The 27,604-nt window shown below is 39.1% G+C and overlaps 1 protein-coding gene and 1 non-coding gene across 13 annotated transcripts in view; both read left to right on the top strand.

The window, feature by feature from the left end:
• The window catches only part of SMG1 (SMG1 nonsense mediated mRNA decay associated PI3K related kinase), a 115,356-nt gene that overhangs the window by 48,964 nt on the left and 38,788 nt on the right, over positions 1–27,604 (top strand). For 10 of the 12 annotated variants that reach the window (XM_054668277.2, XM_054668279.2, XM_024349781.3 and 7 more), the window contains 24 exons: positions 198–299; positions 1,015–1,284; positions 4,751–4,881; positions 5,036–5,197; positions 5,898–6,016; positions 6,488–6,575; positions 6,665–6,766; positions 7,382–7,522; positions 8,068–8,267; positions 8,650–8,846; positions 9,015–9,179; positions 10,568–10,722; positions 13,199–13,341; positions 13,492–13,693; positions 16,559–16,668; positions 17,635–17,782; positions 18,157–18,316; positions 19,047–19,167; positions 22,448–22,696; positions 23,471–23,755; positions 24,876–25,020; positions 25,133–25,271; positions 26,872–27,102; positions 27,212–27,389. In XM_054668277.2, the coding sequence (XP_054524252.1) occupies positions 198–299; positions 1,015–1,284; positions 4,751–4,881; positions 5,036–5,197; positions 5,898–6,016; positions 6,488–6,575; positions 6,665–6,766; positions 7,382–7,522; positions 8,068–8,267; positions 8,650–8,846; positions 9,015–9,179; positions 10,568–10,722; positions 13,199–13,341; positions 13,492–13,693; positions 16,559–16,668; positions 17,635–17,782; positions 18,157–18,316; positions 19,047–19,167; positions 22,448–22,696; positions 23,471–23,755; positions 24,876–25,020; positions 25,133–25,271; positions 26,872–27,102; positions 27,212–27,389 (3,943 nt within the window). The remainder of the gene's footprint in view (positions 1–197; positions 300–1,014; positions 1,285–4,750; positions 4,882–5,035; positions 5,198–5,897; positions 6,017–6,487; positions 6,576–6,664; positions 6,767–7,381; positions 7,523–8,067; positions 8,268–8,649; positions 8,847–9,014; positions 9,180–10,567; positions 10,723–13,198; positions 13,342–13,491; positions 13,694–16,558; positions 16,669–17,634; positions 17,783–18,156; positions 18,317–19,046; positions 19,168–22,447; positions 22,697–23,470; positions 23,756–24,875; positions 25,021–25,132; positions 25,272–26,871; positions 27,103–27,211; positions 27,390–27,604) is intronic. The other 2 variants (XM_024349783.3, XM_024349782.3) reach the window with 2 other exon arrangements.
• LOC112205966 (small nucleolar RNA U13) lies at positions 7,107–7,210 on the top strand. The gene has a single exon (XR_002940098.1). It is a non-coding gene; the product is annotated as a small nucleolar RNA U13 (small nucleolar RNA).

Here is a 27,604-nt window from a genome sequence, read left to right as displayed (position 1 = left end):
CCATCTTAAGCCCATGGCAACCCCTGATCTTTTTACTGTCTCCATCATTTTGCCTTTTCCAGAATGCCATGTAGTTGGAGTCATATAGTATGTAGCCTTTTCAATTGGCTTCTTTCACTTACCAGTGTGCATTTAAGGTTTCTCCATGTCTTTTTGTAATTTGAGAAGCTCATTTTTTAAAAATTTTATTCTTTTAGATTGTTGAACAGATAAATACGAAACTGCCGTCATCATTTGTAGAAAAACTGTTTATACCATCATCTAAACTACTATTCTTGCGTTATCATAAAGAAAAAGAGGTAAGTAATACATTGATAATGAATTTTGACAACTTGAGTCACTGAGGAGTTGGACCTAATGTTGCTTACCAGGCTATATAAGTGAAATTGAGTGAAATGTGAAATGTTTGATTTAGAGTATAGTGATTGTATTTGTTCTTTTAAGTTTGTATTTCTTGATAATCATACTGAATACTTTCATGAATGATGTGCCAGATACTCTTTTCAGACTATGCATCTTTTGCTGTTATTAAATTTATTAAATTTTCATAAGGGTAAAACAAGTTGACACATTTATAAAGTTCTAAATTAAGAAGTACTGTATCTTTTGTAAACAAAAATGACTGGCTTTTCAACCACCCCCTAGTCAAATCCACCACAGACTTTCCTGGTAGATTTAAGAAACCCAGTCTTAAACTGATGTTTGCATATGTCTTTTGATGTTGATTAATTAAAAAAAAAAAAAACGGCCATTTCGGAAATTTCCTGTTGACAGTTTTCATTTATAGTACTCTATTTGTGATAAAACTTTATAGACTTGAAATAGCATACTGATCTGTGTCAGTTTTCTGATTGGTTTTTAAAAAGTTAAAATATTAAGTGCTACGGACAGTGAATTGATCAATCTTAAATTTATTTGTATCATCAGCACTAATACAGATAGTGATTTACTTTCCATATAATTTTAGAAGATTTATTTTCCATTTATCACTTCCTTGAATTTTTTGTTTTTTAGGTTGTTGCTGTAGCCCATGCTGTTTATCAAGCAGTGCTCAGCTTGAAGAATATTCCTGTTTTGGAGACTGCCTATAAGTTAATATTGGGAGAAATGACTTGTGCCCTAAACAACCTCCTGCACAGTCTACAACTTCCTGAGGCCTGTTCTGAAATAAAACATGAGGCTTTTACGAATCATGTGTTCAATGTAGACAATGCAAAATTTGTAGTTATATTTGACCTCAGTGCCCTGACTACAATTGGAAATGCCAAAAACTCACTAATAGGGGTGAGTCTTTAATTGTAATGACTTTGTTTTATCCACAGTTAAGCCTTTTCTCATTACATATTTATGTATTTCACTGTCATGTCAAGATGTCTGCAGAATCACTGTGTGTAACAAACAGCCATATTTAAGACATGCCTGGATAAATAAAATTGGTAGGAATGTTTTCTTGCCATTATATTTAACTTTTCTTCTTCTTTTTCCTTGACAAATCTTGATAAGTTTTTTTATATTAGTTTTATTTTCTAGAAAATGTCTTATGAATTTCTCCTATTTGCTCTAGCATGCTTACAGAAAATGTCAGTGTTTCTTACAGCTCAAATTTGTGTAGTTGTTTTAAAATGCGGTCTCTTTCTTCTTCCCCTGGTACTTTTTTCTTTCTGTCTACTGAAGTTAGTTCTTATACATGGTCTTATATTTTGGCTGTCTCTTTTCCCTAGGAACATTCATACAGGTTGAATATTCCTTATCTGAAATACTTGGGACTGGAAGTGTTTTGGATTTTGGATTTTGGAATACTTTTTTTTTTTTTTTGGAGACGGAGTTTTACTCTTGTTGCCCAGGCTGGAGTGCAATGGCGTGATCTTGGCTCGCTGCAACCTCCGCCTCCCGGGTACAAGCGATTCTCCTATTTCAGCATCCCAAGTAGCTCGGATTACAGGCATGCACCACCGTGCCTGGCTAATTTTTTTGTATTTAGTAGAGATGGGTTTTCACCATGTTAGCTGGGCTGGTTGTGAACTCCTTACCTCAGGTGATCCACCTGCCTTGGCCTCCCAAAATGCTGGGATTACAGGTGGGCACCACCATGCCCAGCCGGATTTTGGAGTATTTTCATAACACTTACTGATGAGCATCCCTAATCTGAAAATCCTGAATCTAAAATGCTCCAAAATTTGAAACTTTTTGAGCACCAGTATGATGCCCCAAGTGGGAAATCCCACACCTGATCTCATGTGATGAGTCCTAACTGTTGTATGCACAAAATTATTTAAAATATTGCATAAAATGACCTTCAGGCTATGAATAGAAGGTGTCTATGAAACATAAGTGAATTTCGTGTTTAGACTTGGGTCCCATCCTCCACATATCTCATTTTATATATATGCAAGTATTCTCAAATCCAAAAATATACAAAGTCTGAAACACTTCTGGTCCCAAGCATTATGAATGAGGGATACTCAACCCGTAGTCTTTCTTTTGCCGGGGGGGGGGGGGAGGCTTTTTTTTTTTTTTTGAGACAGAGTCATGCTGTTGTCGCCTGGGCTGGAGTGCAGTGGTGCAGTCTCGGCTCACTGCCACCTCTGCCTCCTGGGTTCCAGCAATTCTCCTGCCTGAGCCTCCCGAGCAGCTGAGATTACAGACACCTACCACTACGACGGGCTAATTTTTGTATTTTTAGTAGAGACTTGGTTTCACCATGTTGGCCAGGCTGGTCTCAAACTCCTGACCTCAGGTGATCCACCCGCCTCAGCCTCCCAAAGTGCTGGAATTACAGGCGTGAGCCACCGCGCCCAGCCTGCTTTTTTTTTTTTTTTAAGTAATTCGACATGGCCCTGCTCTTGATTTGTATTTATTGTTTATGGTTTGTGTATTTCTTCTTCCTATTGGACCACACAGAGTTGAAAAACATTCTTTTTAATAGAAAGTAATAGGTGTAGGCTGGGCACGGTTGCTGACACCTGTAAACCCAGCACTCTGGGAGGCCAAGTCGGGCTGATCACTTGTGGTCAGGAGTTTGAGACCAGCCTGGCCAACACGGTGAAACCTCGCCTCTACTAAAAATAGAAAAATTAGCCAGGGGTGGTGGTGCACACCTGTAATCCTAGCTACTTTGGAGGCTAAGTTAGGAGAATTGCTTGAACCCAGGAAGTGGAGGTTGCAGTGAGCTGAGATCACACCACTGCACTCCAGTCTGGGCGACAGAACCAGACTCTGTCTCAAAAGAAAAAAAAACAGAAAGAAAGTAATGGACATAATTAGGGAATAAAGTTCTTAGGAGGAAAAAGGTAAAACTTGATGTTTGCGCTTACATGTGCTCTGGGTTGTTTGATTGGATTGCCTTGTATAATTCCATAGCTGCTTCGCTTATTACCAGTTACAGCTTATGTTTGAAGTCACAATAAACTCTTCTTCAAACACGAAAGCTTGATTTTTGAGGAATTCACATTATTTACAGATTCAGAGATGTTTATGTCCTGTACTCTAGAAATAAGGAGAAAGTGGTGGGGATGGGGGCAGTCAGGTGGAATGGAGTGTCTTGGCAGTGTAAAGGAAAAAGATGGATGGAAAAGGTGTAGAGTGGCAGGGTGTGCCTTTGTTTCCTTATTGAACAGGGCACCTTGCCATTTGCAGTATATGGAAAATTGAGGAAATACAGTCTACTTCCGCAAAAGGCACATACAGAGGGCTTTGTTTAGACCAGAGATCGGCAAACTATGGTCCATGGGCCAAATACAGCCCAGCACTTGTTTTTTGTTTGTTATTTTAAATGTATAATTCACTGATTTTTAGTATATTCACAGAAGTGTACAACCATCACAACACTAGTGCCTGTTTTTGTAAAGAACGTTCTCATTGGGCTGGGCGCAGTGGTTCACGCCTGTAATCCCTCAGGAGACCTAGGGGGGCAGATCACCTGAGCTCAGGAGTTCAAGACCAGCCTGGCCAACATGGTGAAACTCTATCTCTACTAAAAAAATACAAAAGTTAGCAGGGCATGGTGATGGGCGCCTGTAATCCCAGCTACTTGGGAAACTGAGGCAGGGAGAATTGCTTGAACCCTGGAGGTGGAGGTTGCAGTGAGCCAAGATCGCACCATTGCACTCCAGCCTGGGCAACAGAGCAAGAGACTCTGACTCAAAAAAGAAAGTTTTCTTGGAACACAGGTACTCTCATTCCTGTGTTTTGTGTGTGGCTGGTGTTTTGTTTTGTTTTGAGAGAGAGAGTCTTAACTTTGTCATCTAGGCTGGAGTGCAGTGGTACGATCTCGGGTCACTGCAACCTCTGCCTCCCAGGTTCAAGCGATTCTCCTGCCTCAGCCTCCCGAGTAGCTGGGATTACAAGTGTGTGCCACCATGCCCAGCTAATTTTTGTAATTTTAGTAGAGATGGGGTCCCGCTGTGTTGCCCAGGCTGGTTTCAAACTCCTGGGCTCAAGTGATCTGCCCACCTTAGCCTCCCAAAGTGCTAGGATTACAGGTGTGAGCCACAACACCTGACCTGTGGCTGTTTTCTTACTGTAGCGATAGACGAGGAGTTGCTGCATTGCATAGAGATGGTATATTGCACGCAAAGGCTTTACTGACTTCATAAAAAAGTGTTTGTCCCAGGTTTAGTGTACTAGATCCCTTCCAATCTGTAATTTTAATTTAAAAATGTCCAGATACCCCTATTTTGAAGGATAAACTCTGTATGCTTGTGCTTATTTTGGAGAAGCCATAAACTTACTTTGTTTTGTACATGATCAGATGTGGGCGCTATCTCCAACTGTCTTTGCACTTCTGAGTAAGAATCTGATGATTGTGCACAGTGACCTGGCTGTTCACTTCCCTGCTATTCAGTATGCTGTGCTCTACACATTGTATTCTCATTGTACCAGGTACTGTATTTACAAATTTTTCTTAAGAAAAGAACCCCACAAAACATTTTATTTTTTTAATGGATAGATTTTAAAGATGTGTGTTGATTTAACTTTGGACTTGCTTGCTTTCTTTGATTAAAGATGAAAAGATAATCTGTGCTTTGTCTTTCAGGCATGATCACTTTATCTCTAGTAGCCTCAGTTCTTCCTCTCCTTCTTTGTTTGATGGAGCTGTGATTAGCACTGTAACTACGGCTACAAAGAAACATTTTTCAATTATATTAAATCTTCTGGGAATATTACTTAAGAAAGATAACCTTAACCAGGACACGAGGTAACAGATATTATATAGTATTAACTATTCCTAACTTTGTTAATTTGCCTTTATAATTTGAGAATAAGAAATGTGGATTACAAAAAATTTTTTAAAATGTGGATTATAGAGGTGAGGTAGAGCAGCTTCTTTATTGTCAAACACCTTATAATTTGGTTTTATTATTTAATCTAGGCTTTCTTATTCTTTCTGAAAAGAAATACATGAAAAACCTCACTCCCCCACCCCCCAGTGTTTCATAGAAGAATATATATAGATTTTTAATATTCTTTGCTTTTTTTTTTGAGACGGAGTTTTGCTCACTGCAACCTCTGCCTCCTAGGTTCAAGCAATTCTCCTGCCTCAGCCTCCCAAGTAGCCGTGATTACAGGTGCCCGCCACCACACCCAGCTAATTTTTGTATTTTTAGTAGAGATGGTGTTTCACCATGTTGTTGGCCAGGCTGGTCTTGAACTCCTGACCTCAGGTAAGCCACCACGCCCGGCCTCTTTGCTATTATCATGCTGCGTTGGGAGGTTTTCTTAAAAGGCACACAACAATTTTGACAGTAATTTCTATAGTTTCATTTTTTATTTTTATTTTTTATTGTTTGAGATGTTTGAAAAACCAAGAGAAGACCAATGTAAGAAGACTAGGCTTTTAATGTTTTTTGGTTTTTGTTTTTTTTAATGTACAGTCAACTGTATATTTTGTGTTTCAGGAAACTGTTAATGACTTGGGCTTTGGAAGTAGCTGTTTTAATGAAGAAGTCTGAAACATACGCACCTTTATTCTCTCTCCCGTCTTTCCATAAATTTTGCAAAGGCCTTTTAGCCAACAGTAAGACTCTGCTTTTTTTTTTCTATTTTGTTTATCAATCCTTAAAAGGGTTTTTGGTAATGGGAGATGGTCATGAATCGAGCTCTTTTCCTGACCTGAAGATGTGTAATCCTCATTTTAATGACAGATACACAGTCTTGATTTTTTTTCATTCTTAGTATTAGAAAAATGTTTTGAAGTGATTGTCACATTTTTAAGCTTACGTGAATGTTTATAGTTTGCATATACTTTTACATTTTCTCTCAGAAAAAGTTTTGTGTGATGACCCATCAGTTACATTACGTGGGTTTTGTTGAATGTATCATTTTTCCAAATGTGACAGTCAGTGAGAATTCTGGACAAGAATAGTGCCTAGTCTATAGTAGGCACTCACTCTTTGTTGAATGAATGAATGGATTCAGATAATTATGACAAACTGGGATATAATTTCTTTTGGCCAGCTGAAAGTAACTGTCTTTTAATGTTTAATAGCTCTCGTTGAAGATGTGAATATCTGTCTGCAGGCATGCAGCAGTCTACATGCTCTGTCCTCTTCCTTGCCAGATGATCTTTTACAGAGGTATGAAATTAAGATCATGTCTTTTGACATTAACCCTAATAACCTGGAAATGTTAACACACCTGCTTTGTCTATTTCGTTCTTTCATAGATGTGTTGATGTTTGCCGTGTTCAACTAGTGCACAGTGGAACTCGTATTCGACAAGCATTTGGAAAACTGTTGAAATCAATTCCTTTAGATGTTGTCCTAAGGTATAACAGTTGTTTTGGAGCAAAGACATTCTGTGATATTTACAGCCTCTACTGGTTGTCTACTTTAGGAGAAGACAGATCACCTATTAGAGCATTAATGACACATCTTTTATGGCCCTGCTTGTCAGTGATTGAAGTGATGTCAAATAATCGAATTTTGCAGGTCTGCAAAAAAATTAAAAATTTTTAATGAGCTTTATAGGCTCGCAATAATTAGTATAGAATAACTCATGTAGTGCCAAAATATGTTTCTTAGTAGCTCAGATATTTGAAAAACTAAACAGTAATCTTTTATTGTTTTTGATCAAGTTGATTTGGGAGCTTTAAGAGCCTAAACTTGATCCTTTTTTAATACATAAGCATAATGATTGGGTTTTTATGTTCACATGTTTGATATGCCTCCCTCAAATCCTCTTATGATGTCGGCACATTACCCATCTGAGGTGAATAAAAAAAGGATCTAAAGTTGTAATCACATCTCTGTATCCATTTTAAAGTCTCAATTTTACTATGTTTTTACCTCCAGTGAGTTAATAAGTAAATAATCCACTTACAGTATGTGCTAACCTTTTAAGCTAAAATATTTTGCATAACAACTTTATTTTCTGTCTACAGCAATAACAATCACACAGAAATTCAAGAAATTTCTTTAGCATTAAGAAGTCACATGAGTAAAGCACCAAGTAATACATTCCACCCCCAAGATTTCTCTGATGTTATTAGTTTTATTTTGTATGGGAACTCTCATAGAACAGGGTAAGGCATTTCTTTGACTCTTTTATCTGGGAAACGTAATTTTAAGATTCTCTTGACTTGCAGTTTTGAAGAGAAAATATGTTTGGGGGTGGCAGAGTATCAAGTAACATTCTTCTCATATGGGTTATTTCAGTTTTCATCAATAGGAAAATTGCTTTGAAGATAGCATCTGTAGAAACAAAAATGGGCTTTGAAATTGAGTAATGAAATGTGGTTAACAGTTAACTGATGTGATGTCATTAACACTTTGGGGAATGGGGTGGGGGTGGAGATACTCTAGACATGCTTAGTTGAATTGAGTGAGTTTCATTCCTGACTGGCATAAGCCATTTACCCTAATCATCCTTCCACACTGTACCTCAACCTGTTAACTATAAAAGACCTCAAAACGAGAGGGGGGACACAATGCTTCTCAGTTTCATAGGTTTTGCCTTTTTTGGAGTAGGGAAAATTACAGTTCCTTATTCCTATTCCCCTTGCATTTTTTTTTTCATTATTAAAATGAAGTTGTCATTGTCTTTTAAATATGAAACTGCTTTTCCCAGGAAGGACAATTGGTTGGAAAGACTGTTCTATAGCTGCCAGAGACTGGATAAGCGTGACCAGTCAACAATTCCACGCAATCTCCTGAAGACAGATGCTGTCCTTTGGCAGTGGGCTATATGGGAAGCTGCACAATTCACTGTTCTTTCTAAGCTGAGAACCCCACTGGGCAGAGCTCAAGACACCTTCCAGACAATTGAAGGTAACTCACTCAAGCTTTGTGATGTGAATACTTTCAAAGCCTTATTAAGAAATAATGGATTTTTAAATCTTTGTTAAAGATTTGAGAGTATATGATTTTTTTGAAAAAAGTCAATAATTTTCAGGTATGTTTGTTAGAATAAGCTTTCACTGAATAATTGCATTGGAAATATGTTTTTTTTTCCCAAAACTTAGGGAGTTGTGTGGAAAAAATATATATTTTTTTCCCCTAAAATGAAAGATCTTTCATGTTGGGATTTTTTATTTTTAAATGATGGGTAGACAGAGGATACTTGATAAATGTGAATTTGTCATAAAAAATTCACACTTATTCTAGGAACTTTAAGATTTTTAAAAATTCAGAATGTTGTCTTTGCTTTCAGGTATCATTCGAAGTCTCGCAGCTCACACATTAAACCCTGATCAGGATGTTAGTCAGTGGACAACTGCAGACAATGATGAAGGCCATGGTAACAACCAACTTAGACTTGTTCTTCTTCTGCAGTATCTGGAAAATCTGGAGAAATTAATGTATAATGCATACGAGGGATGTGCTAATGCATTAACTTCACCTCCCAAGGTTGGTTTCCATGAGATAGTGTTGTTTTATAGCAGTTTAATGGTCACAGCTGGCAGTATGTGCAGAGCTGAAATCACAATAGACTTGTGTATTTGATTTATATATAGGTGAGACATCCTTACCTACAAATTGAACCAGTCCTGAGCTTTTCTTTCTCTTCTCGTAAAGGTCATTAGAACTTTTTTCTATACCAATCGCCAAACTTGTCAGGACTGGCTAACGCGGATTCGACTCTCCATCATGAGGGTAGGATTGTTGGCAGGCCAGCCTGCAGTGACAGTGAGACATGGCTTTGACTTGCTTACAGAGATGAAAACAACCAGCCTATCTCAGGTAAAGTGGTGTGTTTGAAATTCATTTTAAGTCTGTTAATAAGAAAAACATGGTTTAATTCCTTTGGTATGATTTAATCTATGGATAAAATAAGTTAAAGCTTGGATTCATTTTCAAAGGTTTTGATCCTGTATTTTGTAAAAGCAACAACTGCCAGAGTTGCAGTGTTAGAAGTTAAAATAGGCCGGGCGCGGTGGCTCATGCCTGTAATCCCAGCACTTTGGGAGGCAGAGGCGGGCGGATCATGAGGTCAGGAGATCGAGACCATCCTGGCTAACACAGTGAAACCCCGCCTCTACTAAAAATACAAAAAATTAGCCGGGCGTGGTGGCAGGCGCCTGTAGTCCCAGCTACTCGGGAGGCTGAGGCAGGAGAATGGCGTGAACCCGGGAGGCGGAGCTTGCAGTGAGCCGAGATCGCGCCACTGCACTCCAGCCTGGGCGACAGAGCGAGACTCCATCTCAAAAAAAAAAAAAAGAAGTTAAAATAATGTTCATGTTTTTGTTTATGTTAAAACAATATTCATGTTAGAACACGTTAAAACTATATTTCTTACGTGCAAAGTTTAGAACTTTAAAAGTAGTTCTGAAAATTTGTTTATGGGAGAAATTATTTATTTATTTATTTATTTATTTTTTGAGACACAGTTTCACTTTGTCGCCCAGGCTGGAGTGCAGTTGTGCGATCTTGGCTCACTGTCACCTCTGCCTCTCAGGTTCAAGCCTCTTCTTGCCTCTGTCCCTGGGATTACAGGCACCCGCCACCATACCCGGCTAAGTTTTGTGTTTTTAGTAGAGACAGGGTTTCACCATGTTGGCCAGGCTGGTCTCGAACTCCTGACCACAAGTGATCTGCCCACCTCGGCCTTCCAAAGTGCTGGGATTACAGGCATGAGCCACTGCACTTGGCCAGGAGAAATTGTTTTTATAACGTATGACAAATGCTTGAGTAATTCCTGGCTTGAAAGTGGGCTCACAATAAATAACTGGAATCCAAAAATAACAAAATGTTTAGCAATTCAGGTAATGTCAAGCCGTATTCCAACACATGAAGTTAATCATTCTTTAATTCCTGTTTATTTATATTTAATTTTTGTTTTCTTTTTACTCCATGTGTTATTCCTACAGAGGTCACAGGTTGAATGTTTGGGTAACTTTGGGGTGGGGGTGCAAACATCCATGTGCTGCTAATGTTCTGTTAGTCACCCTTTGTGGCTATTTTATATGTAACATTTTAAAGAATTCTGAGCTAAATAATGTGAAAATTGTGAAAATAATTGTTAAATACATTTGGCTTTAAGCAGGCACAGACTGTGATCAGTTGTAAATTTTATAGGGATTTATGTTTTAATGGTATTGGGTGACTAATTTTTCTGAATGTGTTTTCAGGGGAATGAATTGGAAGTAACCATTATGATGGTGGTAGAAGCACTATGTGAACTTCATTGTCCTGAAGCTATACAGGGAATTGCTGTCTGGTCGTCATCTATTGTTGGAAAAAATCTTCTGTGGATTAACTCAGTGGCTCAACAGGCTGAAGGGAGGTAGGTTGGAGGGAAGGAATGGGTGATAGAATTACTTTATGTTTAAGTTCTGTGTATTACTCGCTGACATTGTAGCCAAATCTTAAAACAGCTTTGTTTGCTTTCAGCATTGAAGCTTGCTATAAATCACTTCACCAGGAGGCATCTTCAGTTTGTTCTTTAGTTAGCAGCAATACTTGAGTGCCTTTCTTACTGAAGATTTAGTGGCAAATCACACTGTAAAACAAGACCTGTCAGTTATTTTATAAATGCTTTTGAACTTGATCCCTAGTTGAGCTCCTTCCCCCTCAGAGTCTGATACAAATTACCCTTTATTGTCAGAGTATTTGCTCATTAGTCCTGTGAACTCTACATTCAGACTCATTGCTTCTTCCAGGTAGAGGAGCTTGTACCATAATATTCTGTGTCCATTTATGTTAGTTTAATGAAATCTTGCGAATTTAGGAAAATAAAAGAACTGCTCATACTTCCATATCTTTGTAGTAACTTCTGTTGTGTGTCCTTTTGTAGTTCCATATTTCCATATCCATATGCTTTGTAATTCTTTTTTCTTTCATGTCGTTTTCACCACTCTTCACCAAAACAGCAGCGTACATAGGCACATGGTTTTATGATCTGTTTTTCCCACTCAATATTAAAAAAAAAAAATTTGCCATGTTAGGCTGGGTTCGGTGGCTTACATCTGTATTCCCAGCACTTTGGGAGGCTGAGGCAGGTGGATCACCTGAGGTCAGGAGTTTGAGACTAGCCTAACATGGTGAAACCCCGTCTCTACAAAAAATATTAGTGGGGTGTGGTGGCACATGCCTGTAATCCCAGCTACTTGGGAGGCTGAGGCAGGAGAATCGGTTGAACCCGGAAGGCGGAGGTTGCTGTGAGCCCAGGTTATGCCACTGCCCTCCAGCCTGGGCAACAAGAGCGAAACTCTGTCTCAAAAAAAAAAAAAAAAAATTGCCATGTTAAATATTCTACAGTGTTATTTTTAATAAAGATTTGTATTTATGAGTGTACCATAATTTAATATTTCTTACTGTTGGGCATTAAGGTTGTTTCTGATTTTTTTTTTTACTAAATGTACCATAGCACTTAATATCTTTGCTTATATTTCTGATTACTTTCTTGGAATCCATTCTCATAAACTGATTTACCAGAAGAAAGGCTGCCAAACCATAAGTCTTATGATATATTCTATTGCTAAGCTACTCTACAGAAGAGATGGCTACAGTTTATACCCTTAATAATAGAGTACCCCCTTCCCTTCATCTTTGTGGATACTGAGAGTCACTGAGAAACAAGAATGCTGCCACCACCGTCAGCGAAAATAGTTATTGTACTTTACATTTCTATATTTATTAATGACTAATAGTAGAAGTTGCCCCATATAGTGACCTTTTGTGATTTTTTAAAACATGGATCATGTCTTCATGGCCTCTCAATTTTTCCTGTGTTAATCTGTGAAATTTTATGAAATACTAAGATTGTTGATGCTATCCAATTTCTTGATTTATAATTTGTTTTTAATGTTTAATGTTGTATTTCAGCATTATGCATCTAGATCTGTTACATGTGCATCTTTTCTTGGATTTTATCCTTCTACAAAGCCTTTCCACACACTGACATCAGTTACTTATCAATATTTTCCACTAGTTCTTTTATACTGTCTTACATTTTTTTAAAAACATTTAACCACTTTTAAATTTAGTTTCATAGTTGTGAGGAAGACATCAAATCTCCCCCCACCATAGTCGACTCACTGTTTTAGCTCAGTTTATTCTTGCACCATTTTTTGTGGGAGGGGGAAAATGAGATACGTGTGTTTAAAATAAGACTCCTTTGGGGCTGGGCGCGGTGGCTCACGCCTGAAATCCCAGTACTTGGGGAGACTGAGGTGAGCAGATCGCTTGAGTCCAGGAGTTTGAGACCACCCTGGCCAACATAGCAAAACCTTGTTTTAGCCAGGTGTGGTGGTGGGCGCCTATAGTCCCAGCTACTTGGGAGGCTGAGGTTGGAGGATTGCATGAGCCTGGGAGGGTAAGGCTGCAGCGAGCCATGATCATGCCACTGTCCTCCAGCCTGGGTGACAGTAAGACTCTGTCTCAAAAAATAAGTAAGTAAGTAAAGGCCAGGCGCGGTGGCTCATGCCCGTAATCCCAGCACTTTGGGAGGCCGAGGCAGGTGGATCACCTGAGGTCAAGAGTTCAAGACCAGCCTAGCCAACACAGTGAAACCCCGTCTCTACTAAAAATACAAGAAAATTAGCCGGGCATGGTGGCGAGCACCTGTATTCCCAGCTACTCAGGAGGCTGAGGTGGGAAAATCGCTTGTACCCAGGAGGCAGGGGTTGCATTGAGCTGAGACAATGCCATTGCACTCCAGCCTGGGCAAGAAGAGCAAAACTTCATCACAAAAAAAAAAAAAAAAAAAAAAAAGAAAGTAAGTAGATAAATAAATAAGACTGCTTCAATTTGCTTTTCAGGTTTGAAAAGGCCTCTGTGGAGTACCAGGAACACCTGTGTGCCATGACAGGTGTTGATTGCTGCATCTCCAGCTTTGACAAATCGGTGCTCACCTTAGCCAATGCTGGGCGTAACAGTGCCAGCCCGAAACATTCTCTGAATGGTGAGCGTTCAGTATTTTTAAATAAAGCAAAAGTTATAGTAATATATTTCGTACTGATGATCTTATTTTATGTTTTTAGGTTTCTGTGCTCTTTGAAATATTTCTAATTGATCTGAATCTCTCTCTTCTTATTTTATAAAATACTTTCAGGTGAATCCAGAAAAACTGTGCTGTCCAAACCGACTGACTCTTCCCCTGAGGTTATAAATTATTTAGGAAATAAAGCATGTGAGTGCTACATCTCAATTGCCGATTGGGCTGCTGTGCAGGAATGGCAGAACGCTATCCATGACTTGAAAAAGAGTACCAGTAGCACTTCCCTCAACCTGAAAGCTGACTTCAACTATATAAAGTAGGGCTTTCTTTTTCCAGTTATAAAACAAATTTCCAATAACTATGATGTTTTTCCTATGGCAAGAAAATATTAAAATTGGTCATATGTAGTAATACAAAATGGTTATATATCTAACTTACTGCCATTATGAAAATGACAACAGGAAACTGACGTCAGAGGTGAGGGAAGGTATTTGTGTAATGGGAAAACACTGCTGAGATAGTCATTTGGTATTAATTTTCAGAACCTGTTGTTCTAAAACCTTAATACAGTTTGAAGATTATGCCAGAGTGAATATAAAGAAAAATTTGTACTGCTTTAGAAAGAATCACATTTGATGGCTTTGTTTCTAAATGAGATCTGAATATATCAAAAACATTTATTCTAATGAGGACAGAGTTTGTGAACATCTGTAAATTAAACTTTCTTCTCATTCCTCTGTGCTTTTATTCTGTAATTCAAAACTGAGCACTCACTCTGCTGCAGACATTTGGCTGGGAAGATAAAGGTCATTAGACTTTGTCTGATACCCTTGCCTTCTACTGCTAAATGGGTTAATGTGTAATTGCTTCACTGAGCATGTGCTATGACCCAGGCAGCACATAAAACAGACACAAATTCCAACCTTTTAAAGCAGAGATTAGATAAAGAATATTGATAGAAGGATTAATTGAACCTCACTCACCTTTTCTGTGCCATAAGGAAAGCAGTTAGGTAAAGCTGACCTTCTTGGGAGGGAAGACACAAGGTCAAGGCATGCCCATCAGGATGCCCTGTGGCCCTAGACCTGGTGTGAGAATGGTGGACTTGGAGTATTCTGGAAATAGCTGGGAGGCCTGCGTGTTTAGGAGCGCCTTAAACAGTAGTATATAAGGGCAGAGAAGCTGGGAACGGAGAAAAGAACTTTGGCTGTTATTCTAGTAACATTGAAAATTTCAGGTGGGATTTGAACAGAGATGTGTTGTGGTCTGACTTGGTGGTTCATTCTGCTATGGTGAAGAGACTGGAGGTGGGGGGCAAGTATGGAAGCATGGAGACCATTAATTTGTGGGGGCAATGGTAGAGGGAAGAGAAACAATGCTATTAACTGGAGTAGGAGCAGACAGAGAACAAGCCATGTTTTAAGATTTCTAATGAAATGTGCAGATGAGATTGTTGGGTAAGCTGTTAAGAATTGGATTTTGAACTAAGGAGAAAGTCTAAGCTTGAGAGATTTGCAGATCATTAGTACACAGAAAAGGCCCTCTTTCCTTTTCAGTCTCTATACTCTGGAGCCTTTGTAAGCAACCAAACCAGAGAGAAGCCTCTGAAGAATAGTGAGTGAAGAGGAAGGCAGGCCTGGGTCAGAATCCTAGTTTAGCATTTTTGTGAAAGGATAGAAGAGGAGGCCATTCAAAAAAATACAGGGACTTTGAGAAGGGAAGTGTCCTAGATATAGGACATCCAGATGGGAGTAGTCAGCCTTGTCAGATGCTCTAGGGATTATAAGGAAAAAGAGTTTTGTAGAGAGACAGAAGAAGCTAGATTGAATACTATTGAGTGGTAGAGACATTTGAAAATGAAAAGCTTGAGGTAAGTTATTTGGTCAGTGAGTTTTTCTTGAAGTCGAGGATAGGAAGCTGTTGCTGGAGGGAAATATGAGATGTTTATTTTAAATGTTGGAGAGATTATGTTCTTTTGGCCAAGGGGAAGGAGCCACTAGAAAGCAGAGGTTGAAGAAACAGGAGAAAGAACATTGATAGATTAACTGGCCCTCACCTTTTCTCCGCCTCAAGGAAAGCAGTCAAAGTTGGTATAGACAGAATTTTGGCAGTGTATGGTGGATTGGGGGTAGGGGTAGAGGAAATTAAAGCCTATTTTTTTTGTTTATTTGTTTTTCTGAGGACTGAGTCATTAGCTGAAAGCATAGGGCATTATAGAGCATAGTGGGGACTTGGGGAACCTGCCACTGGAAAGGACTTAGGACCTTTTAATGGCAGAAATGATGAATGTGTTGGCAGAAGTTCATCAGTGCCCAGTACTCAAGGGTCCCCCTGAGAAGCCAGTGGTTGCACTGATCTAGGTAGAATCAGGCACAGAATAAGTCAGGTGATGTGCCTTTCTAGCACTGGCCTCAGGCTGAGTTATAAGGGAAGTTACACAGCGAGAGGGACAGGCAAAGATGGAAAAGAGAGAGAGTGAGAAACAGTGTCTTCTTCCTGGCTGGAGAGCCCATGTCATGAAAATGGGGACAGGGTACGGGATCTGAAAGGAGCAGCATAGAAGCTGGGAGGATGAGGCCTGTCTTCCTGGCATTGATGCTGCAGGACTACAGGAAAGAATTTCAGAGGTGTCATTACTTTTCATATAAGCAGATGAAAGAGAAGAAGTCTTTGAAAAAAGAGAAGTAGGTGAAAAAGGGAGAGACGGAGGGATGCCAGCAGTGAAAGAAGCCAGGACTGAGATACAAGATTGTGATGCTGGGAGAGCTGCAAGGGCTCATGCTGTAGGTGAGGAGTGAGGCTGCACAGGGAGCTCACTGGTAGCTTGGAGAGAACTGGGTGTCAAAGTTGTCCTGCAGAGATCTACTGTCAGTGTGTTAGGCTCTGAAGAGAACAGGCTGCAACACATGAAAACAGGAAGGAGACGCGGGCGAGTCAGCTCCACTGAAAGTCTGTAGCTGTGACTTTCTGGTTTGCCACTCCAATTTGAGTACTAATTAAGTGGTAGTCACATCTTCAACATAAAAACCAAAATAATGGCATCCTCGTGGAAGGAATTTTGTCAGAAAAATGCTGTGTACTTTGCTGTCTTCCTAGGATTTGTTCTGTTTTTGTTTGTTTGTTTTTTTAATGGTTCCACAGGCTGCATAGGAATACAAGCTAACCAATATTTTAATTACAGATCATTAAGCAGCTTTGAGTCTGGAAAATTTGTTGAATGTACCGAGCAATTAGAATTGTTACCAGGAGAAAATATCAATCTACTTGCTGGAGGATCAAAAGAAAAAATAGGTATTTGAGAAAATAGTTTTAAAGTTATTTTAGTGGACAAGTTGCTCAAAATGTTTGGCTTAGTATATTTTACTGGAAAATCTGGAAGTTATTTTACATTTTTGGGGGGGGGCAGAATCCCATGTGAAGCAACAAATTTAGGGCTGCCCTATTTATGTTTGATTTGGGAAATGAAAAGTAGTTAAAATTAAGTCAAATAAAAAAAATGGCCACCTTAATACTTTGAGATTTATCTAGCCATTTTGTTTGATAAAGGACAAAGTAGTGTTTCAGCTAAATATTTTTCTTGATTTTCATCTTGATGCGGCTCATTAATTTATCACAAATAGAACACTTTATAAAATGTTATTAAAAAGTTTAATGAGTATTCTGGATTGATCAAGATTTGCTAATGCAGGTCTAGATTTGTCCCCTTAAATAGTAGATTGACTTACCGATTTTCTTTTTTGTTGAGACAGAGTCTCACTCTTTTGCCCAGGCTGGAGTGCAGTGGCGCAATCTCAGCTCACTGCAGCCTCCGCCCTCTGAGTTCAAGTGATTCTCCTGCCTCAGCCTCCTGAGTAGCTGGGATTACAGGTGTCTGCCACCGTGCCCAGCTAATTTTTTGTATTTTTAGTAGAGACGGGGTTTCACCATCTTGGCCAGGCTGGTCTTGAACTCCTGACCTCGTGATCCACCCACCTTGGCCTCCCAAAGTGCTGGGATTACAGGCGTGAGCCACCACGCCTGGCCTCGACTTACTGATTTTTGAGCCTTTGAAGGCAACTGCTTTTTAGGGGTCTGAGGTACAGTAATTTTATATGAAGTATGATTTTTATATAGCTCTCAGTAATGCTTATAGTGTTTAACTGCCTTAAATATTAAAGGAGCTGTTCATTGGTGATTAGTTTTTAATAATGCCAAACATAAATCAAAATTTATAATAAAAGCACATTAACTTAATGATGTTTTATTTAACTTCTGTAGACATGAAAAAACTGCTTCCTAACATGTTAAGTCCAGATCCAAGGGAACTTCAGAAATCCATTGAAGTTCAATTGTTAAGAAGTTCTGTTTGTTTGGCAACTGCTTTAAACCCGATAGAACAAGATCAGAAGTGGCAGTCTATAACTGAGTAAGTTTACTCTTACGGAGGTAAATGTACATTGTGTATATCATGTGATAAACATACATGGGGTGAAGAGGGCTGGAAGGAGAGTTACTAGATTACTAAATACTAGTGCTAATAGCTTCATTTTAGTTGTAGAAGTCATATGATATATGAATGCTGCTTGCCAACATAAACTGAGGTTGAAATGAAATAAAATGTAAAAATCCCCAAAAGCAAATGTCTTGACTTGCTAATATCATTTTATTATAGAGCAGGCTGCTCCTCTTACTGCCCCCTAACTTTGGATGTCAGTTTGATAGCATCTTATCAATTGCTTTATTCTTTGAGTGGTTATGAATTGTAATTTTTATTAATTGGCAGTAAATATTTTGTTTCAGAAATGTGGTAAAGTACTTGAAGCAAACATCCCGTATCGCTATTGGACCTCTGAGACTTTCTACTTTAACAGTTTCACAGTCTTTGCCAGTTCTAAGTACCTTGCAGCTGTATTGCTCATCTGCTTTGGAGAACACAGTTTCTAACAGACTTTCAACAGAGGTCTGTATATTTTTACAAGCACACTCTTATGACTATTAATGGTCATTACTGTAGAACAAAGACCTTATTTTTTGAGTTTTTTGAAACAGGATTTGTAGCTGGGCAAGCTAGTAGATCCAGAAATCTAACATGCTGTTTTCAGGCAGTCTTTCATTTGAGAAGTACATGGGGCAGATGGAAGAACCTGAGATAATCTCAAGGATGGCAAATTGCTCAGTTTTTTTCTTCTATTTTTGGGGTGGGAGGTGGTGTATGTAAAGACAGTTCCTTTAGGCGGATTACGTAAATTTTAGATTTGCTGCAAACAAAGATCTCTCCTCTTCATCCTAAATGGGGTAAAGTTCAACCAGAGATGGGGGCTTCTGAATGAATGATGATCTTCGAGAACTTCATTATAAAGCATTAGTTGTAATGTTTTTCTGCAGTCTGCTTTATAGTAAATGTGCTGTGACTTTTTTTTTGTTATGTGCTTTATTAAGTATATTGATAAATGAGACTTAATATTCTGAAGAAGATTTCCCTTCAAAACAAAAGGCTTTCTCTTACTGTGTGCTTGCCTCTTGTGAGTAGAAGATAAATGATGTAAGGGTATAGTGTAATAGATAAAACTACTGCAATCAATCTGAAGTAGCCAAACTATATTGCAGTCTTGGACTTAAGACTTGCTATATATCTGCAAACATATCAACAGCCTGTTTTATGTTGAGTAATTTTGGTTTTTCTCTGGCAGGACTGTCTTATTCCACTCTTCAGTGAAGCTTTACGTTCATGTAAACAGCATGACGTGAGGCCATGGATGCAGGCATTAAGGTATACTATGTACCAGAATCAGCTGTTGGAGAAAATTAAAGGTAAGTGGTTTTTTTTTCTTGTAAGAGAAAATTAAAGGTGTTTTTTTTTAAATTTTGCTTTATTGAGGTTTATATTACACATTCTAAGTGTATGGTTTGATGAGTTCTAACATGTCTTCACTTGTGTGACCACCAATACGATCGAGATACAGAACACCGTCTTACCCCAGAAGGTTCCCTTGGGATCATCTCCTCATTTGCCCCTGTCAGCAGTTACTGATTTGCTTTCTGTCACTATGGATTAGACTTGTCTTTACTAAAGTTTCATGTACGTGAAATCATAACAACATGTTCTCTTGTGTTTGGCTTCTCTTGCTCAGCATGATATTTTTAAGGTTCACCCATATTGCATGTATCAGGAATACAATCCTTTTTATTATTGAGTAGTGTTCTATTGTATGTATATACCACAGTTTATTTCTCCCTTCATCCTTTGCTAGATTTTGGGGTTTTTTCACATTGCGCTATTCAGTATAAACCTGCTCTCAACATTCATGTGCAAGTCTTTGAGTGGACGTATATTTGTATTTCTCTCGAGTGAATGCACCTTGTTGGGTCACGTAGCTTAACTTAAAAAATTTTTAATCATTGTGGTGCATATGTAGTGATTATTAGTGATTATCTCATAATTTTATTTACATTTTCTTGATGATTAATGATGCTGAGTGTATTTCATTTGTATTTTAGTTTGCAAATGTTTGTTCAAATTCTTCACCCATTTTTAATGAAGACATAAGACTTATTTTTGTGTTCTGAACATAAGTTCTTTGTCACATAAAATGTGCTATGAATATTGAGTTTTAAATACTCCAAATGAATGGCTAGAGAATTACTATTTGTATAAATATTTATATGTCAAAGGGATGCTAACAATTTACTTTATTGCTCTAAAATAGAAAAGTTGCCAGAATGCTGTGGAGTTTTAGTGGAAAACATGATAGCTGGTGTTACTGAGTAAATTTGAGTGTTAAATGTCAATGTAAGCTAACGGCCAAGATAGGGACCACTGCAGAGTGGTTACTTGCAGCTGTGACTCAACTGGTCCTTCACTGCCAAATATACCTGGGGTTGGATCATTGGCCTGATGTTTGCAAATTGAGGAACCTTAGGGCAAATCAGTGAACTTCTGAACTGCTTTCCTCTTCAGTTATATGGGGATTTCCCCACTTTTGAGATACTTGTAAGGATTATATGAGATGAAGAGATGAGACAAGGTATATAAAAGTCCTAGCACAGAGCGTGTCATATAATATGGCTTCACAAGTACCCTCATCTCCTTTCCAGTCCTGTTTTTTTTTTTTTTTTTTGAGACCATCTCACTCTGTTGCCCAGGCTGGAGTGCCTCTTCATTTTTATTTCTTTATTCAGCAAGTATTGATCAAATGTGCTTTGTACCGGGTACTGAGCTCTATGTTGTGATATAATGGTGATCAAGGAGATTGTAGATTCTGGCAGGGAAAACTGACATCAAACACGGTGACCCAACATAGCAAGATCCTGTCTCTGCTAGAAGAATTTTAAAAATCACCCGGGTGTGGGCTGGGCGCGGTGGCTCACGCCTGTAGTCTCAGCACTTTGAGATGCTGAGGCGGGTGGATCACGAGGTCAGGAGATTGAGACCATCCTGGATAACACGGTGAAACCCCATCTCTACTAAAAATACAAAAAAATTAGCTGGGCGTGGGGGCGGGTGCCTGTAGTCCCAGCTATTTGGGAGGCTGAGGCAGGAGAATGGCATGAACCGGGGAGGCAGATCTTGCGTTGAGCCAAGATCACGCCACTGCACTCCAGCCTGGGCAACAGAGTGAGACTCTATTTCAAAAAAAAAAAAAAAAAAAAATCACCTGGGTGTGGTGGCATGTGCCTATAGTCCCAGCTGCTTAGGAGGCTGAGGTGGGCGGATAGCATGAGCCTGGGAAATGAAGGCTGCAGCGAGCTATGATCATGCCACTGCACTCCAGCCTGGGTGACAGAGTGACACCCGGTCTCAAAAAACAAACCCACAAGAAGGAACAGCAAATAACGAGGGCACCTGATTTAATCCTAGGAATCAGAAAAAGACTTGTGGGGAAGTAACATTTAAGCTGAGAGTTAAGGAAGATAAAGATGAGGAAGAAGGCAGGCTGACTTGGTTAGAAAAAACATGTGTGCAGGCCAGAGAAAATAATGATTCTTAGTTGACTCAGTTCACCTAAGAGAGAGTAGGAAGAGATGGAGCGCTGGATGAGATTGAGATTGGAATTGAATGGTGGAAGGCATCAGTAACAAGCCGAATTCAGGAGTTTGGGATTTGTCAGAATGTCAGTGAGAAGTCATCAGAGGCTTTTAAGCAGGGAAGTGAAATGTTCAGATTTACCCTTTGTGTAATGTCACTTCAGTTGCAAGTTGGAAAATGGATTAGAAGAGTATAAGAATGGGGTCAAAGGGACCTAAGTTATGCTGAAGTCTCTGCTAAAGAGGGTAACTAGGGTGGCAGTAGGGAAAGAAAAAAGCAAATGGGCCATGAGGGTTGAAAGTAAAGTCTGTGATGGCGGCCAAGTACTTTCACAGGCAGCCGGCTCATCCTGTGCCCTTCCTTGAGAAGGGGAAAATGGAAAAAGGGAGTAAAAGATTTGGAGGGTGGTGGAAAATGAGCTCCATTTGGCATGACTGACATTAGAGGAAACACTCTTGAAATAAATAGAGTGTAGATGACCAGTTGGCAGGTGGGATTCAGATATCAGGTCTGGGTGAAGATTCAGCAGTTGTCAGCATTTCTGTGGTAATTGAAGACACAGGAAAAGATGATGATGTCCAGGGAGAGTATGCAGTGGGAAAAGTAGAGAGCCTAGGACTGAGTCCAAGGAGCACCGGTGTTTAATGGATGAGTGATGGAAGAGAAAGAGACTGAGGATTCTTCAGCAAGATGGGAAGAAAACCAGGAGAATGGTTGAAGGGCAGAGAGTACTTACAGAAGAAGTGTGGGGGGATGGTTTAGCCTTCCCTGCTTCCTTGCTTTCCCTACCCGTTGGCCCAGGCTTTTTACCAAAGATTCAGAAACTAAAAAGAAATTTCTTGAAATGAATGACTTGACTTTACTTCATTGTATACATTTAATTTAGCAAAACCTGTTCATTGTATCTCAAGCACTGTGCTAGCTGCTAGGGATTTGAGGATGAGTTATCTTTGTTTCAGGAGGTGGTGCAGAAGAGGGATAGTTGGGGAATAATTTTTTGGCCATGTTTCCATGCAGTCTGGTTTAGACAAATTAGGAACTAATAAAACGTTTTCCTCTCTTCAGAACAAACAGTCCCAATTAGAAGCCATCTCATGGAATTAGGTCTAACTGCAGCAAAATTTGCTAGAAAACGAGGGAATGTGTCCCTTGCAACAAGACTGCTGGCACAGTGCAGTGAAGTTCAGCTGGGAAAGACCACCACTGCACAGGATTTAGTCCAACATTTTAAAAAACTATCAACCCAAGGTCAAGTGGATGAAAAATGGGGGCCCGAACTTGATATTGAAAAAACCAAATTGCTATATACAGCAGGTTAGTAAAATTAATTATGGATAATACATGAGTATAATAAAAATCATGTATATGAATGTTACTGTGTATGTATGGTATAAGGTAGTAATAGCAAAGTTGATCATTTCCAGCTGTTGCAGAACATTTGCATCCTGAATAATAAGTTGCTTGTTACTGACTTACCTTTATAATTCTGTGCTTTTAAAAGAATTTTGTTGCAATGTATTAAAGTAAGAAGTATTTCCGGAGATCATTGATCACTGAATTTACATGTTTTTTTAACTTTATTATTTTGGGCCAGGTGCTTATGCTTACAATCTGAGCACTTTGGGAGGCCAAGATGGGAGGATTGTTTGAGCTTAGGAGTTTGACACCAGCCTGGGCAACAGAGTGAATTTCAGCTATACTGAAATTCAAAGAAATTAGGGGGGTGTGGTGGAACATGCCTGTAGTTCCAGCTGCTTCAGGGGCTGAGGCAGGAGAATTGCTTGAGCCTGGGAAGTTGAGGCTACAATGAGCCCCGATTGTGCTACTGCACTCCAGCCTAGGTGACAGAGCGAAACCCTGCCTCAAAAAAAAAAAAAAAAGTTTAGTATTTCGGCTGGGCATAGTAGCTCATGCCTGCAATCTCAGCACTTTGGGAGGCTAAGACAGTAGGATTGCTTGAGCACAGGAGTTTGAAACCATCAACATGGTGGTGTCATCACCATGTTGATATTTGTTTCCTAATCCAAGTGCCTCCCTCCATCATTTGCTTTTAAAGGTTCTAAGTTCTGACTTTGTGGTTTTCTGTAGGCCAGTCAACACATGCAATGGAAATGTTGAGTTCTTGTGCCATATCTTTCTGCAAGTCTGTGAAAGCTGAATATGCAGTTGCTAAGTCAATTCTGACACTGGCTAAATGGATCCAGGCAGAATGGAAAGAGATTTCAGGACAGCTGAAACAGGTTTACAGAGCTCAGCACCAACAGAACTTCACAGGTCTTTCTACTTTGTCTAAAAACATACTCACTCTAATAGAACTGCCATCTGTTAATACGATGGAAGAAGAGTATCCTCGGATCGAGAGTGAATCTACAGGTAGAGTTGCTTTATTAGCTTTAGAATATTAATTTTAGAAGCTATATTTTTTTCTGTTTTAAAGTTTATAATGTTATGCTGGCTATAATTTTCCATAAAAAGTATATCTGTGGAAGTTGAGTTTATTTTATTGTTGGGAAATAACTAAAACATATTTAGGATCGAATGCCATTTTGGAAGTCACTGAACTCTGTCCCCAGGTATTTGCTTTTATGGACTTAGATGTTTTTGCTGGAAATAAGATCCTGCCCCTCATATCAAAAAATTTCACCTCACAATAGAAGGAGCAACAAAGATTTAAAATAGTTACCTGTGTTCCTGTTGATTGGTGGAACACAGAAACTATATAAAGATTCAAGTTTCCCATTCTGGTGCTAGTGCTAGTAACAGAAAGATACCTTACAGATAGGGTAGTTGATTCTGTCCATGTTTGAGTGCCTGTTGTGGAAGGCATAATTCCCCTGTTTTTAAAATTTGAGAGAAAATTTGGGAGATGATTTTCTTTGCTGAAACATGAGAATATACCTTAATTTTGTTGTTCTGAAGCCTAAGAGTTTAATTACTTACATTGGTGTTAATAATTTTGATAGAGTCTTGATATTCATAAAGGATATGTCTTGTGGTCATTATAAATCTTCATCTTGTCAGATGCACTGTAGCAGGCAGTGTCTTCACCTTTAACAAGGGAATAAAGATGTTTGCCTCATGAGTCTGTATGAATGAAACAGTATACTCATCACCTATTTATTATTTTTGCCAGAATGATTAAAGTGAATCTGATCATGAGGAAATAGCCAGTCCGATTCATAATGCAAGACATTCTACAGCACAGCTGACACCTGACTGTTTACAATGTTCAGTGTCATGAAAGACATCGATGTCTTCCACAGGAGATAATATAATCTTACTTGGGAAGCTAATGAATTCATTTCAACATACCAACCTTTTAGAGAACATAATTCATATTTGTGCCTTATCAAGTTATGTACAGTAATATTATGGAACTTTTGATTGCTTGCAGATAAAAACCTAAAATGCTAATGGAAATGTCGTTAGGAATTCATCAATGTAACATTGTTGAGTTCTTTTATTATAATTATTTTTTTGTCCATTTTGGCAGTGCATATTGGAGTTGGAGAACCTGACTTCATTTTGGGACAGTTGTATCACCTATCTTCAGTACAGGCACCTGAAGTAGCCAAATCTTGGGCAGCATTGGCCAGCTGGGCTTATAGGTGGGGCAGAAAGGTGGTTGACAATGCCAGGTATGTTTAAATGTGTAGTTTATTTATGCATTGCATAAATAGATATTTAAATGTCTGCTGATATGGTAAAGTTTGGGTAGCTGAAATACTGATGACTTGTTTATTTTTATAGTCAGGGAGAAGGTGTTCGTCTGCTGCCTAGAGAAAAATCTGAAGTTCAGAATCTGCTTCCAGACACTATAACTGAGGAAGAGAAAGAGAGAATATATGGTATTCTTGGACAGGCTGTGTGTCGGCCGGCGGGGATTCAGGCAAGGAAAACATGGTGCTTGGGGCAAGATTGCTACTCCAAATCATTGATTTTGAGAAAATTGATCATATATATTTGATAAACTATTGAATGGGGCTTACCAATTGTTGTTGTAAATAAAAGCTTCTGCATTTTAAGATGAAAGTGAGTTATATTTTTCTAAGAAGAATATACTTTTGAGAAAATAAGGCATTTCCTTAGAGTCCTGTTAAAAATAGGTGAGTTGGCCTGGCACGGTGGCTCACACCTGTAATCCCAGCACTTTGGGAGGCTGAGGTGGGTGGATCGCTTGAGGTCAGGAGTTCGAGACCAGCCTGGCCAACATGGAAAAACCCCATCTCTACTAAAAATACAAAAATTAGCAGGGTGTGGTGGTGCATGCCTGTAATGCCAGCTACTCGGGAGGCTGAGGCAGGTGAACCACTTGAATGTTGCAGTGAGATCACACTACTGCACTCCAGTCTGGGTGACAGAGTGAGACTGTCTCAAAAGAAAAAAAAAGTTATTAAGTGAAGTTCATTTTAGGTAAATTAAATTTATTTTTTAATTACTTTTATCAGAAATTGTAAGTTCTTAATCCTTGGTTGTGAGCTTTTAAAATATGCCAGTGCACGAAACTTACTCCCAGATACTCTGAATGAGACGTGTGTGCGCGCGCGCGCGCGTGTGTGTGTATTTAAACTTACTAGGTGATGCTAATGTGCAGCCAGTGTTGAAAATGGACTAGATGATCTGTATAATTCACACTCTCTCCCCTCAGAGTTCCGTCAATTCTAGAATGCCAAAGCAATATATTATTTAGTTGCAGTCCTCAAAGGCATGGATTTTATTTGCCAAGCTAAGCTGTATCGATCAGTTCTTGCTGTAAACAGCAGCATATCTAAGTCTCTCCCTAAGCTGGTGTCTGATACATGCACAGTACTATGAAGAGAATGAGGTTTAGTATATGTATTCTGTGTACATTCAGCTTCAAACTTTTGAGCAGATTTTGCTTTTTTTTTTTGCAGGCATAGGCTGGATGCGGTGGCTCACACCTGTAATTCCAGCACTTTGAGAGGCCGAGGCAGGCGGATCACCTGAGGTCAGGAGTTTGAGACAAGCCTGGCCAACATGGTGAAACCCTGTCTCTACTAAAAACACAAAAAAACAGCAGGGCGTGGTAGTGGGCACCTGTAATCTCAGCTACTTAGGAGGCTGAGGCATGAGAATCGCTTGAACCTGGGAGGCAGAGAGGTTGCAGTGAGCCGTGATTGTGCCATTGCACTCCAGCCTGGGTGACAGAGTGAGACTTTGTCACAAGGAAAAAAAAAATTTCTGCAGGCAGAATACTGTATTGTAACTTGGAAGCATTTAAAGTACAATGAAACCCCAGAAAAGTCTAGTCTTTGCTAAATGCTTATATTCTTCTTCACTGGCTTCATATTAGTAAATGTATCATAAAGAGAAGCATACTGACATTGACTTACTGTGTATAACACTAAATGTGGGATAATTTTATCTTTTATATATGAGAAGAATTTTTTTATGATAGTCAAATTACATACCTTTTTCCCTTTTCAGTTTGTATTTAAAATAGCATTTTGTGCACAATTTTTCTTCAGGATGAAGATATAACACTTCAGATAACAGAGAGTGAAGATAACGAAGAAGATGACATGGTTGATGTTATCTGGCGTCAGTTGATATCAAGCTGCCCATGGCTTTCAGAACTTGATGAAAGTGCAACTGAAGGAGTTATTAAAGTGTGGAGGAAAGTTGTAGATAGAATATTCAGCCTGTACAAACTCTCTTGCAGTGCATACTTTACTTTCCTTAAACTCAACGCTGGTCAAGTATGTAGCACAGTGTTCTAAGAAAATTTATTTGGAAACTTTTTCTTATTAAACAAAAGTAGTGTTCTGAGTTATTTTCTTATTTATTCCCCTCATCTTTCACTCTTAGATTCCTTTAGATGAGGATGACCCTAGGCTGCATTTAAGTCACAGAGTGGAACAGAGCACTGATGACATGATCGTGATGGCCACATTGCGCCTGCTGCGGTTGCTCGTGAAGCACGCTGGTGAGCTTCGGCAGTATCTGGAGCACGGCTTGGAGACAACACCCACTGCACCATGGAGAGGTGAGGCCTGCATAAAATGTTTCAGGAAAAATAGTTTCTCACTAGGATATATAAGATTTCAAAAAGTGGTTTCCTTATGTTTATTATTTGAATGTGTAAAAAGAACAGCCAGATTAACTTCCTAGGACACCCTGCACTGCTTGTTACATCACTAGGACTTTTCCTCCCACCTTTCCAAGAAATGGGAAGCTGAAAGGCAGGAGCTTTTTATATAC

The sequence above is a fragment of the Pan troglodytes genome, chromosome 18, assembly GCF_028858775.2.
Source record: "Pan troglodytes isolate AG18354 chromosome 18, NHGRI_mPanTro3-v2.0_pri, whole genome shotgun sequence".
NCBI lineage: Eukaryota > Metazoa > Chordata > Mammalia > Primates > Hominidae > Pan > Pan troglodytes.
This window is presented reverse-complemented; position numbering and strand designations above follow the sequence as displayed.